The sequence below is a fragment of the Rhinopithecus bieti genome, unplaced genomic scaffold (assembly GCF_001698545.2).
Source record: "Rhinopithecus bieti isolate Rb0 unplaced genomic scaffold, ASM169854v2 scaffold_18644, whole genome shotgun sequence".
NCBI lineage: Eukaryota > Metazoa > Chordata > Mammalia > Primates > Cercopithecidae > Rhinopithecus > Rhinopithecus bieti.
Genome location: NW_016809656.1, coordinates 1,189,369 through 1,210,259, shown reverse-complemented (window position 1 = coordinate 1,210,259; position 20,891 = coordinate 1,189,369). Strand labels below are relative to the sequence as shown.

The following is a 20,891-nucleotide window of genomic DNA, read 5'->3' as shown; positions in this document are numbered from 1 at the left end:
GGCCTATGCCTGTAGTCCCAGCTACTTGGGAGACTGAAATAGGAGGATTGGAGAATCGCTTGAGCTCTGGATGCAGAGGTTGCAGTGAGCTGTGATAGTGCCATTGCACTCCAGCCTGGATGACAGAGTGAAACGCTGCGTCAAGAAAAAAAAAAAAAAAAAAGATGGGATGGGGCACTAAAGAGAGCACTTTTCTGAATAATCTCAAACAACCTAAAGGGGTAAAAACTAAGCAAAGAAAACGTTTTCATTTGCTCAACACTAATCTAGTAATAGTGCATTAATTTGTCATTTTCTCATACAACATCAATAAACCGAAACAAATTAGTCTAACTCGGATTTCCATCCCCTCATGCACAAATTTAATCCCCTACAGATCTGTAGCCACATTCAACTATTTCTGGGACTTACTGTCAAAACCCCTCTTCTTTTCATCTTTCCAATGTTGAGGACTTTGTTACTGGGTCAACTGTGAATAGCCTTTCTTCTTTATTTTGGAAAACTTCTCTATCAATGTATGCTTTTTATTGTTACATAATTCAATGAAAAGATTTCTGTAGGGTTTAGCAGTTTACCATACATGACTGGGTATTTCCATATCTACAGTGGAGGCAACTTGAGTCCATTTCCAGAAAACTCATCATCGGTCATGCAGTGGAACTCTGTTGTCTCCTGCTCCTTACACAAAAGTGAACAGATATGCCAGAATACAAATTGGTGGGAATAAATACTGTGGTTTCAGTTGTGATCTCTGCTACACATGTTTATATAAAGTAAATAACATCTGTGATGATCAGTTTTTATAAAACTCTAGCTTTGAGTAAAATAATATCATATTTCCAAGATACTTTAAATCTATTCTTCAATTTGCCACAATGAGAAGGAAGCTCAGTCTTTTCATGTGCCTTTACCCAGACATCCAAGTCTCTAGAATGGTTTATTTATGTATAAGAAGTGATATCCAATAGTCTTTTTAAAATTAAAAATACATATATTTTTAATATTTGTGGGTCCTAGTAGGTTTATGTATTATAGGTACATGAGATACTTTGACACAGGTTTGTAATGCATAGTAATCACATCATGGTAGATGGGATATCCACCCCCTCAGGCATTTGTCTTTTGTGTTTCAAGCAATCCAAGTATGCTTATTTGTTATTTTAAGATGTACAATTATTATTGAAGATCCAGTAATCTTGTCACTCTGTGGAAAAGAGGTGACCCCTCAGGCTGGAAGGTCCAATCACAGCAGCCTGTTAAAACTGGTTATTTCAGTGCCACATTGTCATCATCGGTCTGTGCAAGTCCTCTCTTGCCTTTATTTATTATTTAATACTGTTTTCTACTCACATTCCTCTTTGCTCATCTTAGACAACTGTTCTGTTTTGTTTGAGGGGGAAACTTTAATTTGCATGTATTATTAAACAATGTGAATTGTTTTGTGACTATGTTATTTTGGTTTTTATAAATGACATTGTACTGTGGATCTGATTTTGATCCTTACTGTTTTTTAATCATCTCTTTGTTTTACGATCTGTGTTTGTTGCTAGGTGTACATTGACTCTTTTAGCACTGATTGATGCATATGTTCCACTGTTTAGATCCACTATATTTTATTTATCCCTAATGATTATCTCCAGTTTCCAATTGCTACAAAACATGCTGTGATGAATGTACTTATCTGTGTCCAGTTATAGACTTGCTAATTATTTCCCTGGAATATATGTATTTGTGAGTGTGTGTATGCATGTGCACGTTGTGGGGTATATGCATACTCAAGTGGTAGCAGATTGCTCTCTGTAATGGCTGCAAAAGTCTACTCACTTCATCAATAGTATTGGCAAAAGAAAAACTTCAGCTGAATTAAATTTAAAGGAGTTTAATTGAGCAATGCACCATTCACGAATCGGGCAGCCCCCAGAATCACGGAAAATTCACAGACTCCAGGGATGTCTCGTGGTCAGAAAAAAATTATAGACAAGTAAGAGAAATGATGTACGAAAATCAGAAGTGAGGTTCAGAAACAGCTAGATTGGCTGCACGTTTGCATTTGCCTTATTTGAACACAGTTTGAACACTTAACAGCCTCTGAGTGGTTGAAGTATGGACTCTGGGAGTGGCCTAGACTCAGTTACTGTTACAGGCGCATATTCCTAAATTAGGTTTTTCAATCCTGTCTGCCTATTAAGCTAGGTTACAGTTCATCCACAAGGACTCAAATATAGAAGTACAGTGTTTTTCTTAGGCCGTATTTAGTTTGCTTTAACACTATATAAGGCTTCTTACCTACGTCCCTAACAATACTTGAAAAAATTGCTTTTTCATTTTTGCCTAACAAGCCTAAAATATTATTCTAGTGCTGTTTCAGTATCTTTATGTTTTAATGAATTTGTGAATCTTCTCATATACTTGTTGTTTCGACTTACTTCTGGAAAATGTCCTTAGACCTTTGAGTATTTTTAAAAATTGGAGAAGCTATCTTATTATCCATTTGTAAGGATTGTTTATGTAGTCTATATTTTTTCTTACAGATATTAATGCTACAAATAACATATATAAACCTGTCATCTGTCAATTTTATCTATGTTATTGAGTAGAAATCCTTACTTTTACATAATCAAATTTACCAATTTTCTCTTTATATTTTGTACTTCAGATTTTATTTAAGGAGTTTTATCCAGCCCTTGTTCAGTGACATTTGTTTATACTATGTATTAATGTATAATTTTACCTTTCATATTTAAATCAATATTCTTTGAGGATCAATCTTCTTATAAAGGGTTTATGTAGAGAGATAGTTTTATTTTTCTTCATATAGTAAGCCAATTTGCTGCTGAACAGCCAGAATAGTTGCACTGATTTCGTATGTAGACTTTATTTGATACTTACTTCTCATGTAAACATGGTCTTGTTTGAGCTCGGCTCTCTGTTTCATGATCTATTTCTCTGTCACTGTGTTAGTGCGCAACATTTTATTACTGTAGAATTATAGTATATTATATATCAGTAAGACAATTATTACTCAAGGATCTTTTTATTGAATGAATTAGGTATTCTTGAAATGTTATTCTTTCTGTAAGTTTTACAATAAGTTTACTGAGTTTTAAAAGAATGTTAAACTGGTAGTTTGATTAGAATTGAATTTAATTAGGCCGGGCGCGGGCTCAAGCCTGTCAATCCCAGCACTTTGGGAGGCCGGAGACGGCGCGGATCACGAGGTAGGAGATCGAGGCCATCCTGGCTAACACGGGTGAAAACCCGCGTCTCTTACTAAACAAAAAATACAAAACCTAGCCAGCGAGGTGGCGGGCGCCTGTAGTCCAGCTACTATGGGAGGGCTGAGGGCAGCGAGAATGGCGGGGAACCGGGAGGCGGGAGCTTGCAGTGAGCTCGAGATCCGGCCACTGCACTCAGGCCCTGGGCGGAGCAGAGCGAACTCAGTCTCAAAAAACAAAAAAAAAAAAAAAAAGAATTTATAGATAAAACTGGAGGAAATTGTTATTTACAGCATTAAAATATCACATCATTAATACGGATTACAGTCTCAAAAAAAAAAAAAGAATTGAATTTATAGATAAAACTGGAGGAAATTGTTATTTACAGCATTAAAATATCACATCATTAATACGGATTACAGTCCAAGGGTATCAGATGTGCTTTCATTTATTCAGGAAGTCTTGTGAGACCCTTATAGGGAGCCAGCTGGCAAAGCAGAAATGTGGGTTGACGGGGTTCAGTCCTACTGCCATAGAGCAGAGTACAGAAAAGTGCCTCTGAAGCCGAGAGACGATGACTTAATGATTACTCAGATAGGAATTTACTGTTTCTTAAAAATTTGGTTGAATTTATTTAAGTTCACTTGCCTAGAAATTTGGTGTAATTACGTATCTGCTCCCAAATTAGTTGAAGCAATGTTTTTGTTGTTATTGTTATTACTTTTTATAGGGGAGAGATTTTTGAATTTTTTGTAGTAACTAAGGTTGTTATGTATTTATTATCACAGTTGTATGAATTTTCCAGAACTGATTAAGGATACTTTAGTTTTCTATGCTTGGAAACTGTTTTTCTGATGAGATTTATGCTGACACAAGGAAAAGGACATATTTTATGCTCACACAAGGAAAATAACATTCTCTTTTACAATGGGATTTTTCTGCTTTCTCAGGTGTATATAATTATTTATTTTTCCATTAACTTACAAACTGTTGCATTTGCTTTAAATTTTGTTCTGATATTTACTGTGTTAAGTATATGTTAGATCCTTTAAGTATACTGACTTCTAACGTAAGCTTCTTGCCTGTGGGAACCATATTTAATTATGTGTAGCATTTTGCTTAATTCTGTGTCATTTTAATTTTAACCTCTTAGGAAAATAACATTTTCCTGTGTATGCATAAAATTATGAAAATCTAAACATTCATAAGTCATGAAGAAGAAAGAAAATTCACTGATAATCCCTTCTTTGAAAAATAATCACTCTTGTTTCAGGTTTGGAAGAGAACTTTCCTCAGTTTTGTTAGTGTGCTTCTATACTATGAATACACACACACACACCCCAACATGTTATGTAACACAGATTATATAATAAATTATATGATGCCTAATTTTTGATTATATATATTATATACAACTTAATGTATTACGTTTTATAATATATAACTATATGTTTTAAAAATTATTATAGTTTACTTATTGTTTTATAATTGATTTTTTCATTTACTAGTATATTATGAATACTTTTCCAAGTCATTGAATGTCTTTTTCACACTGAATTTTACTGACTGTATGATATTCAATCATTTTTCTTTTCCACAATTATTTTTTAAACTTTATTATCTCATGATAAAATTCTAGAAGCAGAATTACTAGATTATCTTAACTTCTTTGAATGTTTACATATGTTGCGAAGTTTTTCGTGATTGATTATCATGTACCAATATCTTTTTCTAGAAATACATTTTAACTGTTTTGGATTATTTTGTTTTAGTTGTTATCTTCTTAACAACATAGAATTGAGGAACAATTGTGTGTCTGTGTGTTTTAATTATTGGAAGTTCCTTTGTTACGCACTTTGATGGAGTTTTGTGATGAAGTTTGGACATAGGAGACTGATTGCTACTGAATACTCTGATTAGTAAAGGTGAACTTAATGTTCTTGAAGGAACTTTGGAAGGAGAATGGATCTGCAGCTAACACGCAGACTGCAGTTGGATTTTGTTTAAGATCTGAGAGTCTTTATCTTTCAAAAGTGGATATTTAGCAATTATTGTTTGATAATTGACATGTATCCTTTGTCTTCTGTAATGAGCTATTGTATGCCTTTTATTTATATGCTTGTTTACTATTTTTATCTTTATGACTCATTCTGTAATATTTTCTGTAGTTTACAATGCAGTTTTTCTATTTTATCAGGCGTATATAATTATTTTCTGTTAACCTATAAACTATTGCATTTAATTTTTGTTCTAATATTGGCTGTGTTAGGTATATGTTAGATCATTTAAGTGTACTGACTTTGGATGTAAACTTCTTGCCTGTGGTAACCATATCTAATTATGTGTAGCTTTTAGCTTAATTCTGTGTCCTTTTAATGCTTGACCACTTAGGAAATGTGCATTGCTTTGCTTATTGGATTTAACTGTAAACTTTAAATTGGATTTAAATTGTAAACTTCCATAGAGAAAATGGTAAACACACACACACACACACACACACACACACACACACACACTTCGATGTATTTTGAGAGTAGCTTCAAAAAATATTTCATAAATATTTATTGATAAGATTAACATTTCTACCAAGACTATTGGATTAATCAGAAGTGTATATGAAGTTAATCATTTTTGTCGAGTACTTAGGTACTTACAATGAAGCTAAGTACAAAAGTACCTAAGTACATTGGATCGATATAATGTATTTCAGAGCTGAGAGATTTATGTTCCCAATGTTACCTTCAAACTCTGTGTGATGCATCATAAGGTTCTTTACTGCTATGCTAACAGCAATTTTAGTTTACTATTCTGTGGAATATAATGTGCAGTATTCAGGGATACATTTTTTCCTTGAAGTTTGCTAAGCAAATGACTATGAAGCATTGTTATTTAGTTAGCCTTGAATATTCTTTTTCTTTTTTTCCTTAAGAAAAGTGTAATGAAACTTTTTCTAAAGGTTGTTTGAAATAATAGCGTAAGTTTATTACACTGTTTTTGGCCTATTACACAGCAGTGATTGCACCAAATCTACATAAATGCATATGGTTCTTTCTAAGCAGTTTTACAGAAAGAATGTAGTACATCTAAATTACACTCTGGGTAATTAATTATTTGTGAGATTAAAAAATGGAATGTAGAAGAAATTCCCAACCTGGGTCAGCAGTTTAAAACAACTCTTCTAACTTCTGCTAATTTGATATTCTAAGATAATTTTTAACAATTGGAGATCAGCACCATGGGATTATTATGAAAGAATAATGCCTCTGCTTTGAGAATTTTCCCTTTATATATGTACTTACATGTTGTGTTCAAGAATCACTAAATAGAAATATGCTATACAAAATGAAATAATGTAACCTATTGTAATTTTATTCAAGTCAGATTTTCGTATCTGGCACCCTATAATTTCTATTGTTATGTCAATTAATGCAGATAAACTTCATTTAAAGCCATTGGAATGGCCGATGATCATGGATATAATTTCACATGTAGGATTCTGATGTCAAGCAAGCTTTGACCTTCCAAGAACCGTTCCCATAGAACTGAAATCCTAAATAGAGCTATATATATATATATTTTTATTATTATACTTTAAGTTCTAGGGTACATGTGCATAACGTGCAGGTTTGTTACATATGTATACTTATGCCATGTTGGTGTGCTGCACCCATCAACTCGTCAGCACCCATCAATTCATCATTAATATCATGTATAACTCCCCAGTGCAATCCCTCCCTCCTCCCCCCTCCCCATGATAGGCCCCAGTGTGTGATGTTCCCCTTCCCGAGTCCAAGTGATCTCATTGTTCAGTTCCCACCTATGAGTGAGAACATGCGGTGTTTGGTTTTCTGTTCTTGTGATAGTTTGCTAAGAATGATGGTTTCCAGCTGCATCCATGTCCCTACAAAGGACGCAAACTCATCCTTTTTTATGGCTGCATAGTATTCCATGGTGTATATGTGCCACATTTTCTTAATCCAGTCTGTCACAGATGGACATTTGGGTTGATTCCAAGTCTTTGCTATTGTGAATAGTGTGAAGGTCTAATATATTTTGAAAAACCAGGTCAAAACATGTATCATTGTGAAGTATTAAAGCAACATTAATGGTCCAAAATAACCTCATAAGGTATGTACAGAATCATAGTCTTAAATGGTTCTCTGCAAATTTTATTTCCATGTTACATCTCTCTCTTTTTTTTTTGAGACGGAGTCTCGCTCAGTCACCCAGGCTGGAGTGCAGTGGCGCGATCTCAGCTCACTGCTCAAGTTCCGCCTCCCGGGTTCACGCCATTCTCCTGCCTCAGCCTCCCAAGTAGCTGGAACTACAGGCGCTGCCGCCACGCCCGGCTAACTTTTTGCATTTTTAGTAGAGGAGGATTTCACTGTGTTAGCCAGGATGGTCTCGATCTCCTGACCTCGTGATCCACCCGCCTCGGCCTCCCAAAGGGCTGAGATTACAGGCGTGAGCCACCGCGCCCGGCCTCCGTGTTATACATCTTTAATAAGAAATAACTCTTCTCCAGATTTCTGTGTGAAGATTGTGCTTCTGTACAAACCAACACTCCACCAAATACTTTCTTGTCATGGTCACTGATAAATTTTCTATTAAAAATCTAGTATACTTTGAGTGGTCTTTATCTTAGTGGATCTTTCAGCGTCATTTAATATGCTAAATGCTTTCTCCTTCATTAGTAACTTCCTTCTGTAATGTGTACAGGACATCACACTCTCAGGAGTTTTGTCTATCAATGTACGTGAACATATACAGTTTGAATATTCATTTATTTCATACATGATGTTTATATCAATTCATACATTAATACACAAATATTATACCTTTTAATTAAGTAGAATGTTAATCAGAGTCAGGGCTATAGACTTTATTGTTAGTTACAGCAAAGATAAGTGATTTTATTGGATCTGTAAATAGCCTCTTTTTATTAAAGTGCTTCTCCATTAAAGGATGCTTCCTCAGCAGCCTGGATATTACTTCACCTCTTCAGTTCACTGTCTCTCCTGACACAGACACATATTCTAAATACTATTTTCCTTTCTCTGCCTCTTCACACACACACACACACACACACACACACACACACACACACACACACACACGGGGAGAGAGAGAGAGAGAGAGAGAGAGAAAGTACCTCTTAGTTGTAAACCTGAGTTTTCATCCTAACTTAAAATTGTGTGCACTAGCATAATGTCCAATGAGTCATGTGATGTTTACAAGCTTCAGCTAAGTCATCTGATATGTCTGTGTTCACCTGAGTCGTGCTATGGCTAGGTTAGGAGATTGCTAAAAGTTTACATATTTTCCATCTCGTGATATATAGAATCATGACTTCCGCAGGAGTAGCTCTCCAATTAGTGGAAGCATTCAGAGTTGTTTTAGTTATAATTTAAGCTTTATTATTATTAATTTGTATATTTAACAAATATAAAGAACCAACTTCAATCCCTGGTGTGGGAACATCCTATGGGATGCTTGTGTGGGAAGCTCTATGATGAAAAAGATACCATCCTTGTACTAATAGAGCTTACATTCTATGTAAATTTATCTTGATTCAAAGCCTTCATGTGGTCCAACATAACTTTTCACATACTTTTGGTGTTGATTCTTCTGTTTTCTTTGTAAAGTCAGATGAGTCAGTTCCCTCCTTTAAATCAGCTTCCTCATCCATAAATCAGGATAATATGCTTTGTTCTCTATAACATACAAGAATCAAATTAAATGTGGTTTGTGAGATTATTTTTCTGTGCTTGCTATATTTGCAAGTCCTATGTAACTAGCATGGTATTCATATATTGTTGAATATAAGACAGGATAATTAAGATAAATATTTGCAATCCCTTTATTTAGAAATCCTATGAATTTTCAAAGATAATATTTGCAATATTTTATTATTTAAGTAAGAATCTCAATTTTTAAAGCCATTTAAGGCCTTTTGGACATACAGAAGATGAACTGTTTAATAAATTTAATCTTCAGAATATGTGACAGTTTTATGGGATAATCTATTCCTTCTTAGTAGAAATGATCTTTATTGCTATAGTATTTTAATCCTGTTAATAGGACAAATCCACCAAAAGTAAAACAAATTAATTGTAAAACTTACTTAGACTCAGCAGTTGTCTTCTAGATATACCACTGAATTCTTACTCTTTTTTATTAAATATCTTTGTAGTGTTAATAAAAAAGTTTTAAGTTTGCCCAAAGTGAAATAGAAATGTATCTGCACATGATGCATTTCGCTTCTTGTTTTATTCGCCAAAACTAGTTATAATTTAAATGCAGAGCCTTCACTTTGCTGCCGCAAAAACAGATTTATGTTATTAACTATATGCCTAGCAGCAGAATTCAGGGCACTAATTTTCTAAGTTTATGTCAGTATATTGATACAAAGTGAATATTTAAGTAGTTCTGAGGAAAATATAATATTAGAATAAAAAGACCTCTTTCACAGGCTTTACTTTGATACAGAATATTAGATACATATGGTTTAAAAATTAAGCCACTGCAGAATTACACAATGAGATACCCCTGTACATTCAACAACTTTAGTTTATTTGGCTTATGCAAGGTAAGATGAAGAATGTTTGGAACAAATCACATATGTGCCATTTTGCAACTTTTCATTCTCAGCCATTCTGCATTCTTAATCTTAGAATGAAGTTGAAGATTTTATTTCCCTTTTTGGCTCTCTTTCCCATTTAAATTTAGTGGATTTGGAGGAATAGTTATTGGCATATACTGCAAAACACTGAGAACATATTATATAAAAAACTTGGCTAGAAAGTATAGATTTGTTATGATTTTATTGTTGTATGTTGTTTTAATCTATCTTTAAATTGTCTTTTACTTTTGGAAAAAAAATCTGAATAATAATATGCTGTATCATTTCCATATTAATCATCTACCAATGTAATGCTTGCTAATTTCAAAACGCATTTGGTCTTTTAGATTCCGTATCTTTCAAATGGTCATTTGTTAATATTCTATTTTCCGTGACTATTCTCCCTTTATATATTTATTATAAATAAACATTCTGAAGAAAATAATCAAGAAAATATTATCTCCACATATTTATGTCCTTTTTAGTCTATAACTGGAATCTGTTAGAAATTGAGGTAGAAATAAATTTAGGCCTTAATAGTTTCAGTACTCGAGGACATGGTCTTACAGCATGTAATTATCAAAAATCAATACACAAAAGGGAAGAAAGGAAAGAGATTTCAGAAACACACACACACACGCACATATTTAGGAAGCACAGGTAAAGACGAAAATACGTTTCTCCAGCAGTTCAGTCTTCCATGTTATTAAAATACTTCCTTTTCTGTTTTCTACTATCAGCATATTTAAGATTGGTTTTAACTGACATTTCATTTCCTTAAATCAGACCAGCCTTGCACCTGTTTAAGGTCCTAAGGCATCTAGGGTGTGACTTCCCCCTCCCTTTTCTCTCTGCGATACAGAGGTGAGCACATTGGTCTGAAGGTAATTGCTCTTTTCTTTTGCTATGTGTTTTGAATATGTTATCAGGACTTATCCCTGCTTTTTAAAAATATAATTAGCTGTCCAATAGTCCATTCTGTGCTAAGAAACAAACTATCTGCTCTTATTTTAAAATTTCAAAATTTATTTTGGAAATAAAAGTTTATATTTCTGTTGAATTCTAAAGATTTTCAGAGGGAAGAAGATATAAATTTGAGAGATTTATGTAAGAACTTTGGATGTATGTGTCCATTTGCCAGCATATTATCTGAATATTCTTTGCCTAAAAAGGCTGTTTGATTGCCTTATTTTGTTCTCCAAGAAAAGAAAGCCATCTGATTCCTCAATGACTGCCAGTTGCTTTAAGAATTAATTTCCTTGTTCTGACTTTCTATACCCAAAAGGAATCCGGTTTTTTGGCCTAGTTTATTTAGCTTGCTATAGAAACAAAAATTCATATGTGGATGGAGAAGGGTTTTTAGAGAATCCTCAAGCATAAATATTAAATAGATTAATTATTGCTCATAGCTATTCACATTTCCTATCACTTCTAACAAATATTCACTTCAAATGATACAGCCCCCAATACACAAATCTTTGTGCACACACTTTTGGCAACTTTAGTCCTCACCATGTATATCCAGGAAGTAAAACTTTTTACCCTTTTTAAAACAAATATACATATAACTTACTCTTTAGCTGTGAAATATTTAGATGTACATAAGTTTGGTAATTGTAGCTATTACAGGTTTAAAATAATTCAATCTGTCGTTATTATAAATATCTGTATCATTATAAATGAATCTGTCATTAAATCTGTACTATTAAGAATCTCTATATTGCCAGGCAAGGTGGCTCATGCCTATAATCCCAGCACTTTGGGAGGCTGAGGGGAGCGGATTGCCTGAGGGGTCAGGAGTTTGAGACCAGTCTGGCCAACATGGTGAAACCCTGTCTCTACTAAAAATACAAAAAAATTAGACTGGTGTGGTGGCGTGCACCTGTAATCCCAGCTACTTGGGAGGCTGAGGCAGGGGACCTGCCTAAACCAGGGCGTGGAGTCTGCAATGAGCCAAGATTGCACCACTGTACTCCAGCCTGGGTGACAGAGCAAGACTCCATCTCAAAAAAAAAAAAAGAACAATCTGTATATTATATAATATANATAAAACTTTATTATAATTATAAGTAATAAAATTGTATTATAATACAAATAATGTAATATTAAAATTTTATTAATCATTGACATATTAGTAAATTATTATGCCATAAAATTTTAAAACTTGGCTTTTTGAACTAGTTTATTTAGCTTGCTATGGAAATGAAAATTTATATGTTGATGGGGAAGGGTTTTTAGAGAACCCTAATATATAAGAATCTGTAAATTATATATGTCATTATAAATACTTTTGTTATTAAATCTGTACTAAGTTGGTCAGTCTGGTCATGTGCTTGCTTTTACATAATAGGCACTGAACTAAAATATCCCAGTTCCTCTATCTTGTTTTTTTTTAATTTATATTTTTCATGTAATATTTAAAATATCAATATATAAAATAACTCACCAATATAGAAAGTAGAAAAGAGCTCAGTAAAGCAAAATCGAATTATACATGCTTCTACAGAATGGAATATCTTGCAAACTACATCTATTCTTATGTCCTGGATAAATAGAACAGAGAGACTCATTTTGTCTTATGGTCATTTTATGAATCCTTTTTTTTGGATCAAGGAATGACTATATGAGGAAGTTTTGCCAGAGTCTCTTGTTCAATGAAAGCTTTTGGTTAAGCAAGAATCAGCTGTCCTTCGACAGGATGCCAGGAGGATTTTCTTAAGATCCATATAACAATTTATTCATTCTAAGATGTAAATGTTGAATACAGTGTGATAAAGTCACTGTGGTCGTAGGAGGAAATGAGAACAAGGCTTGGAAAGAAGTTTATTATACTCATAAGTCCCAGAGAGGGGGCAGTGCATACCATTCAGGGCCACAGGGGAGCCACTATGTTTTGGTCAGGTGGTAGAAGACAGGAGTGAGGGTTAAATCTCAATCTAGGCTAAAGCCTTTTCTAGGGTTTCTGAGGGAAAGACAGGGTGGGGCAAAGTAAACACTTTGACGTTTGCTTAGTTTGAAAAATTCCTGCGGAATTTGGGCAATGGGGTGGTCTATAAGTGCCTGATACCTGCTCTATGATCGATCATCTAGGGCAGGGGAAATACTGGCTTAATGTGTGAGAGTAACACATCATAAGGAAGAATTTGGGGCTGTAGACTTGGAAGGGGCAGGCTTGCATATGAAGCCGGTGCTCCAGGCCCAGCTCTTTGCTATCTCTAATAATTGGCTAGCAATGAGAGGTGCAGTCTCTCCACCCATACCATCTCCTCCCAGCAAGCTTTGTAAGAGGCCTTAACATCATAGAATACATAAAATAAAGTTAGAAGACCTAGTTCTAATTCTAGTCCATGAAACACTGGGTAATTAATTTTATTATTGAGTATTGGATTCCTTATTGTTATCATGAAAATAAAAATACCTGTCTTGTTTTATTGGACTGATGAAGACCACATCAGTTAGCATTTGTGGAAAAGTTTTGATGAATATAAATTCAGTATATAAATAGTGGCCTTAAAGATCATTACATCCAAGGTAACCTTGTAGTATTTGAAAGAAATAACTCCTTGGAGTACAACTGATTCTTGCTTAACCAAAACTTCTCGTTGAGCAGGACACTTAGTTACAAAACTTTTCCATCCATCTGTTTGTAATCCATCTGTCCACTCCTCGATCCAAAAAACAACTCACTCATATAGTTCTTTGTTCTACTCATATAGGTCATGAAAACAGAAATAATTTGCAAGATTTTCTCCCCTGCAGAAACATGTATGATTCCATTTGCTTTATTTAGCTCTTTTCTACATTATATGTTAGTATTTTATTGTAAGTCCTACATAAAATTTTTCTTAAGAAGCATACATGTGATTGAGGAGTTGTAATGTTTTGTGTTCATTACCTATTATGTAAAAGCTAGCAGCTGACAGAAGTGACCAATAGCAAAATTAATGACTGGTTTGATAATATACTTTATCTTGTAATTTGTACATTTACTAGATTTATGTACATCTAAGTATTTCACAGTTGGATAATAAATTATATGTTTGTTTTAAATAGGGGTAGGAGCTTTATGTGGGACAGAACTAGAGTTGTCTAAAAGTATATGCATATAGCTTAGTTTTATAAATTAATTTCTATTCACTTTCCTCCCTCTGGCTTATTGAATTTTATGATTCTTTATGGTTTAAGTCCAGTGCATGCTTCTTGGCTGAGCCTTCCAAGCAGCTCCAGTTCATGAGTGTTGCTGTCCTTTGAACACTTACTGTATTTTACTATATAAACTATTAGATTGTTACACTCAGACCTGTGCTATCAATTAGGTTTTTTAAATTTATTACCTTAAATGTATTATAAACAAGTCCAATGAGAGCAAACTTTATATCATCTTTCTTTACTTTCCTCATAGAACTTACAGATACTATAGATTCACTAAATATTGTTAATTGCTTATTAACATATGATGTGTAGAGTTGACAAAGTACTTTATGAAGTTTAACAAAAGGCTTTTGAAGTAAATGTTTACACTAACTACCTAATAATGAAGTGAAGCATAGGTTTTAACTCTCTTTGCTATTAAAGAAAATTCCAGTAATCTTACAGTCCAAATTGGATTTTAAAAAGAATTATGATCATCTTTAGACCCAGGAAGGGAAGCCTCTACTTCATGCTAGAGCTTTAGATGATCTTGCCCGTTCACTCCTCTGGCTACACTCCTCTTCATGAAGATACGGTATTGAAGGATAAGAAGATATGCCACTTAGATCTTACGGTTTCTTTGTATACCATAGCACAGGTATTCAAGACCCTAGACTTTCTTGCTCAAATGGCCTCAAGTCCAACTTTTAGGAGCTTCACAGATTCTTGCTGGGATTCATCCTCCAAAGGATACTCTGTGACACTGGTGTGCTCAGCCTAAGTCGACTGGAGGACTAAAGTTGGCAGCTTTTTGAAACAGGGAAAAGACAGCTTGTGTATGAGATGCTCATATATGTGCATATGTGAAATCTCTCAGGATGTGAGATAGAGCTAGAGTCAGGTAAGGGCAGAGAAGTGGGATTAACTGAGGTTAAGAGCTGGCTCTCTATAGGCCACCACATGCTGCCATGGGGTTCTTAGGAGTCCAAGTATTTTCAATATGAAACTGGACTGTCAGGTTGTTATGAAAGTATTTTTACAAAGTAGACTGATGCTATATATTTTAAGTTTGATCTAATTTAAATAATGGAACTGTAGGCTATTATCTTAAATGAAACAACTGAGACACAGAAAGACAAATACTGTATGTTCTCATTTATAAGTGGGAGCTAAATAATGTGTACATGTAGGTCTACACTGTGGAATAACAGACAGTGGAGGCTTGGAAAGGTGAAAGGGTAAAAAGGGGGGTGGGTGATGAAAAATTACTTAATGGTGCAATGTACTTTATTCCGGCAATGGGTACACTAAAGCCCTGACTTCACCAATATGCAATATATTAGTGTAACATGTAGTAGTAATTATGGTAATATGTATTATATATATTTATACAAGTAAAAAAAAATTTATCATTTAAAAATATTTAGGCATGTGGTATGTGAGCTGCCATACTCATATTCTTATCTTGGGATCTCTACTTTTTAGAGACCCTATTTATTTTAACACTTGAAATTATAACTAAAAAGTTAAAATTGACCCTTTGAACAGCATGGAGATTGACCTATGTGTTATTGAAATCCATGTATAACATTTGACTGTCCGGAAAATTTAACTGCTAGTAGTCTACTGTTGATCAGAAGCCTTACTGATAACATAAACAGTTGATTAACACATAGTTTGTATGTTATATATTATACATACTGTATTCTTAAAGTAAGCTAGAGAAAATGTTATTAAGAAAATCATAGCTGGGCATGCTGACTTATGCCTGTAATTCCAGAAATTTGAGAGGCCAAAGCAGGTAGATCACCTGAGCTCAGGAGTTTGAGACCAGCCTGGGCAACATGGCAAAATCCGATCTCTACCAAAAATACAAAAAATTAGCTGGGTGTGGTGGTGCATGCCTTGTAGTCCCAGCTACTTTGGAAGCTGAGGTGAAAGAATTTCTTGAGCCTGGGACATGGAGTTTGCAGTGAGCTGAAATTGCACCACTTTGCTTCAACCTGGGTAACAGAGTGAGACCTTATCTCAGATAAAGAAAAGAAAATCGTAAGGAAGAGAAAATATATTTACTATTCATTAAATGGAAATGGACGATCATAAAGTGGCCTTCATCCTTGTTGTCTTTATGTTGAGTAGGCTGAAGAGTAGGGTAAAGTAGAAGGGTTGGTCTTGCTGTCTTAGAGGTGGCAGAGACTGAAGAAAATTCACTTGTAAGTGGACCTGCATAGTTTAAACCTGTGTTCCGGGGTCTTTATATATAAATGCACTATTTCCAAAAGGAAAAGTATGCCTGAAATGTGATATGATTTCTATATCTACTGATGTTATATTTTATGGCAAATTTCATAGGCATTTAGATCTATATCAATTTTGAATTTACATTCTTGTTTTAGGGAATCATCCAAATTTGTATATCTAATATAACTTTCTATATTATTGAATAAGATGAAATTTACCAATTATGTCTGTTTTGACTGTTTTGGTACCTAAATCTAATTCTAATTTATTTTATTTTAAGTAAAAGAAGAAATATTATTTTTCATCAAACATCACAAACTTAGTGTAAAACAATATGCATCATTTTGCCATGTATTTATGCACTGTGTTTGAGAAGACTCACATTTCCAAATATCTGTGTATATTTTCATACTTCTATATTTCTTGGTTTATATCGGTTCTGATTAGAGAATACATGCATTTTTTTCACTTCAGACCCTTCTCTCCTTCTGAACATCTCCCCAACTGAATGTATTTGTAAATAAGGAAATGTTCTAATTTCATAAATGATATTTTCAAAGTTTTTCATATTTGAGTTAAAGTTAATCTCATCTTTTCAGAGTTGATTTTTTGATGAACATGGTTAACGCTTTCTATTAATATGAAGCAATGTAGCCTGAAGATACTAATTAAAGCAGCATTTACTGGGAATATAGTTATTTACTCCTATATGGGAGAGTAAAGTATGTAGTATAGACATTAATAATAATGTATATGCATTCCCTGATAAATGAAATGAACTCTAATTATAAATGTATTCAAAATAAAAATCATCATTGGACGAGTACATGCTCTCCTATAGGTAAAATACTTAGATTTTTAGACATTGATTTTGACAGTTTAAAAGTATATCATATTTTTTACTATTCTCTTGGTTTACAGCTACATTTAGAATGATTGTATTGTGGTTCCAATGAGCTGTGACAGTGCTGGTTTGCCTTTAAGTGTCCTCAGAGTAATGTAAGACCCATTACACATTAGGATGAAAGGCATTTAGATGGGAAATCTCATGTATATTCCCTTGAGATTATTGAATCACCCCTGATAAAAAATGTGTGTATTTTGTAAAATTAAATATACAGTTGAAAGGAACTTATTGTTTTCTCTGGAAAATGCCCTCTGGATTTCAAGCAAGGAACTTGCAAAAATATTTTTTTGGATAAAATATTGTGTTTAAGTTTGCATGATGGATAATATGAATTATTCTAGAAATGTACAGTAGTTAATTAAAAGTACTTTGTGTCATAATGGTCCTATATACAGAGGAAAGTAGGCATTCTCTTAGAAAGTATACTAATGAAATTCAACTGGCCTTGATTTAGTAACTCTCTATAGCCAGTTAAAATGAGAAACTGCAAACAGAATATGTTAAATAATCTTATTATAAATAACTGAAGTATGTTATCAATGAATAGAACCCTTATTCACCCTTATTCACTATAGCAAACCATTTGTCATTTTCAGTATACTCAAATAGAAATGATAAATTATGATGACTAGCATGTGTTCCCAAACATGCTATAAGGTTACCTGAATGTTTTTCATGTATTGAAAATGATCAATTATAACTATACAAATAAAATGGAGTTATAATCTAAATTTACAGTATAGAAGTTTGTAACATTAAATGAATAAATATTGATAATCTAAACTGCTTTCAGGGTACTCAGATATTTTTATTAAATCTCTTAAAAACAGACAAAGTCTTTGCATGCAATCAAGTGGCAAACTGCTTGTACATAAACATACAGAAGTGAAAATAATCCAGTGATCTAGCTCAGAGTAAAAGCCAAAGGACTTAAAATGCTTAATAAAGACTTTTGGTTTGGCTGCTCTCTGACCCTCTGTTCTTAGTACTTAATGTGCTTTCAGTGCCCACTTATGCTGTTCCTCAAATATACCTACACACTCCTGCCTCAGGTTATTTGTATTTACTGCTTCCTCTTTGCAAGTTTCATTGTCTCATGTCTAAGTCAATGCTTAAATGTCACTACCTCAGTAAGCCTTTTCTAGACACCCACTTAAAATTATAACCCTCTTCTTAATCTCCTTGCCCCATTTTTCCCCATTGTACTTTCTACCATATTATATAGTTTTACTCATTTCTACTTTTTAATTGTCTCTCTTCCTTCTAAAGTAAGCTTTATAAAGGCAGACAGTTTTAGTTCACCTTGTTAATTGCTGTATTTCCAGTGTCCAGGGTATGGGAGTGCCTGATAAATATTGAATAAGTCTAAGGCCTTATCTATGTCTGTTTTCTATTTAAATGGTCATGTAAATATTTAATTGAATATTGGCAAAGAAAACAGACCACAATTTGTGGCAAATTGTATATGAGGAAAGATGGGAAACCCAAAGTGCATTTTTTATATATTTAGTTGTTTTGATAAGATAATGGATGCTATTTAATGTTCTTATAGTATGCCAGGAACTGTCTGAAGTGCTGTACGTGTATTTATCTAATTTATACCTTACAACAACCCTGTGAAACAGGTACTATTATCAGCTCCTTTACAGTTGAGGAAACTAGATATTAAATAAAGTTGTCATGCAATTCATGTGTAAGAAGACAAGACAGGACAGCTGATTCTAGAACCCGTACTTTTAACCAAAGGCTCACGGTTAAAATGCTGTTCCATTGTTGCTTTGAATAGCTTCATTTGTATCCTTTTAACTCTTTTTTATTTTGGTAAAACGAAAAAAAATTGTAGGTAACCATTTCTGTTTAATCACTGTAGTTTAAAATCACTTAATGACTTTTTCCCCTTTTTGCAGTGGGATGCCATCACTGAAATGGATGAACATAATAGGCCCATTCACACATACCAGGTATGTAATGTAATGGAACCAAACCAAAACAACTGGCTTCGTACAAACTGGATCTCCCGTGATGCAGCACAGAAAATTTACGTGGAAATGAAATTCACATTGAGGGATTGTAACAGCATCCCATGGGTCTTGGGGACTTGCAAAGAAACATTTAATCTGTTTTATATGGAATCAGATGAGTCCCACGGAATTAAATTCAAGCCAAACCAGTATACAAAGATCGACACAATTGCTGCTGATGAGAGTTTTACCCAGATGGATTTGGGTGATCGCATCCTCAAACTCAACACTGAAATTCGTGAGGTGGGGCCTATAGAAAGGAAAGGATTTTATCTGGCTTTTCAAGACATTGGGGCATGCATTGCCCTGGTTTCAGTCCGTGTTTTCTACAAGAAGTGCCCCTTCACTGTTCGTAACTTGGCCATGTTTCCTGATACCATTCCAAGGGTTGATTCCTCCTCTTTGGTTGAAGTACGGGGTTCTTGTGTGAAGAGTGCTGAAGAGCGTGACACTCCTAAACTGTATTGTGGAGCTGATGGAGACTGGCTGGTTCCTCTTGGAAGATGCATCTGCAGTACAGGATATGAAGAAATTGAGGGTTCTTGCCATGGTAAGAAACAAACATTTAAATAATTTATCTTGCATTTAAATGATTTTAAAAGTTTTATTTTTTAAATTAACAAATAGTAATTATACATACTCATGGGTATGTAGTAGTGTTTTGATACATATAATGTATACTGATCAAAGTAGTTAATATATCCATCATCTCACTGATCTTTTCAAAATGATGATTTATTAAAAGTAAATGTTATACATTTATTTCAAATAATACATTTTTGAGTGTTATACCTGATAATAAATTGCGAAAGAAATTGATTCATATTAACTATAAAAAAATTGCTGTAGTTTTTCTCCTGGAAAGGTATATGAAAGTGTGCCAAAATGTTTTCAGTAAAGTAGTTAAACAATATGAATTGCTGTAACTACCTAATTTTTATAAAGGAAAGCAGCATCAACAACAGCAACAAGAAGCAATTCAAAATAGTGATTTCCCTGGTGTTCACATTTTTATGGTTTATAGAAATATGAAATTTAAAGACAGTCAGCAGTAATTATTTCTATCATATTGAATTATAATACTTGAATTATATTTAAATAGAATTATATTTAAATAAAAGGAGTTCATGTATATTTTATTTCAAAAATATATAAGCTAGTTTATACGGGTGTTATGTATGATGTTGGTGGTTGAATATTGACCTGATCAGAGCTTAATTAATCCTTTGGTATTATTACATAGAATTTTCCACCGTATAACACATTAGCTTTTCATTTTAATAGTAGTATTTGTGTGACATGTAATTGTCAGGAAATATTAACATCACACAATGCTAGTTAGGTTTGGAACTATTCCTTTCACATTGTTATAACAATGAAGTAACTATTATTTTCAAGATGAAACATTTTCACTTTTATGTAATTCATTTTATGAAGGCTTATTTACCTAATAAGTATATACATTCAAAATTTTTATATGCCCCCCAATAAAGAGCATACATTTGAATATGTTTAGCTTTAGGACTCATAATCAAAACACAAATATACAAATAAAATTATTTCATGGTAAATAGTAATATACTGGAGATATTTCCCTCTCAATGAAAGCTTCTTAAGAGGGTATTTTCTATAGCACCAGCTTGAATTTATTGATTTCTTTGTTGATGTTATATTCACATTCATTAAAAGGATGAGAATAAAAAAGAAAACATATCTGTATGCACATAAGAGTTATGGATAATATATGTGAAGTT

The 20,891-nt window shown here is 33.5% G+C and overlaps 1 protein-coding gene across 2 annotated transcripts in view; it reads left to right on the top strand.

The window, feature by feature from the left end:
• Positions 1 to 20,891, top strand: part of EPHA6 (EPH receptor A6) — a 960,105-nt gene that overhangs the window by 144,341 nt on the left and 794,873 nt on the right. For both annotated transcript variants that reach the window (XM_017889953.1, XM_017889954.1), the window contains exon 3: positions 19,024 to 19,687. In XM_017889953.1, the coding sequence (XP_017745442.1) occupies positions 19,024 to 19,687 (664 nt within the window). The remainder of the gene's footprint in view (positions 1 to 19,023; positions 19,688 to 20,891) is intronic.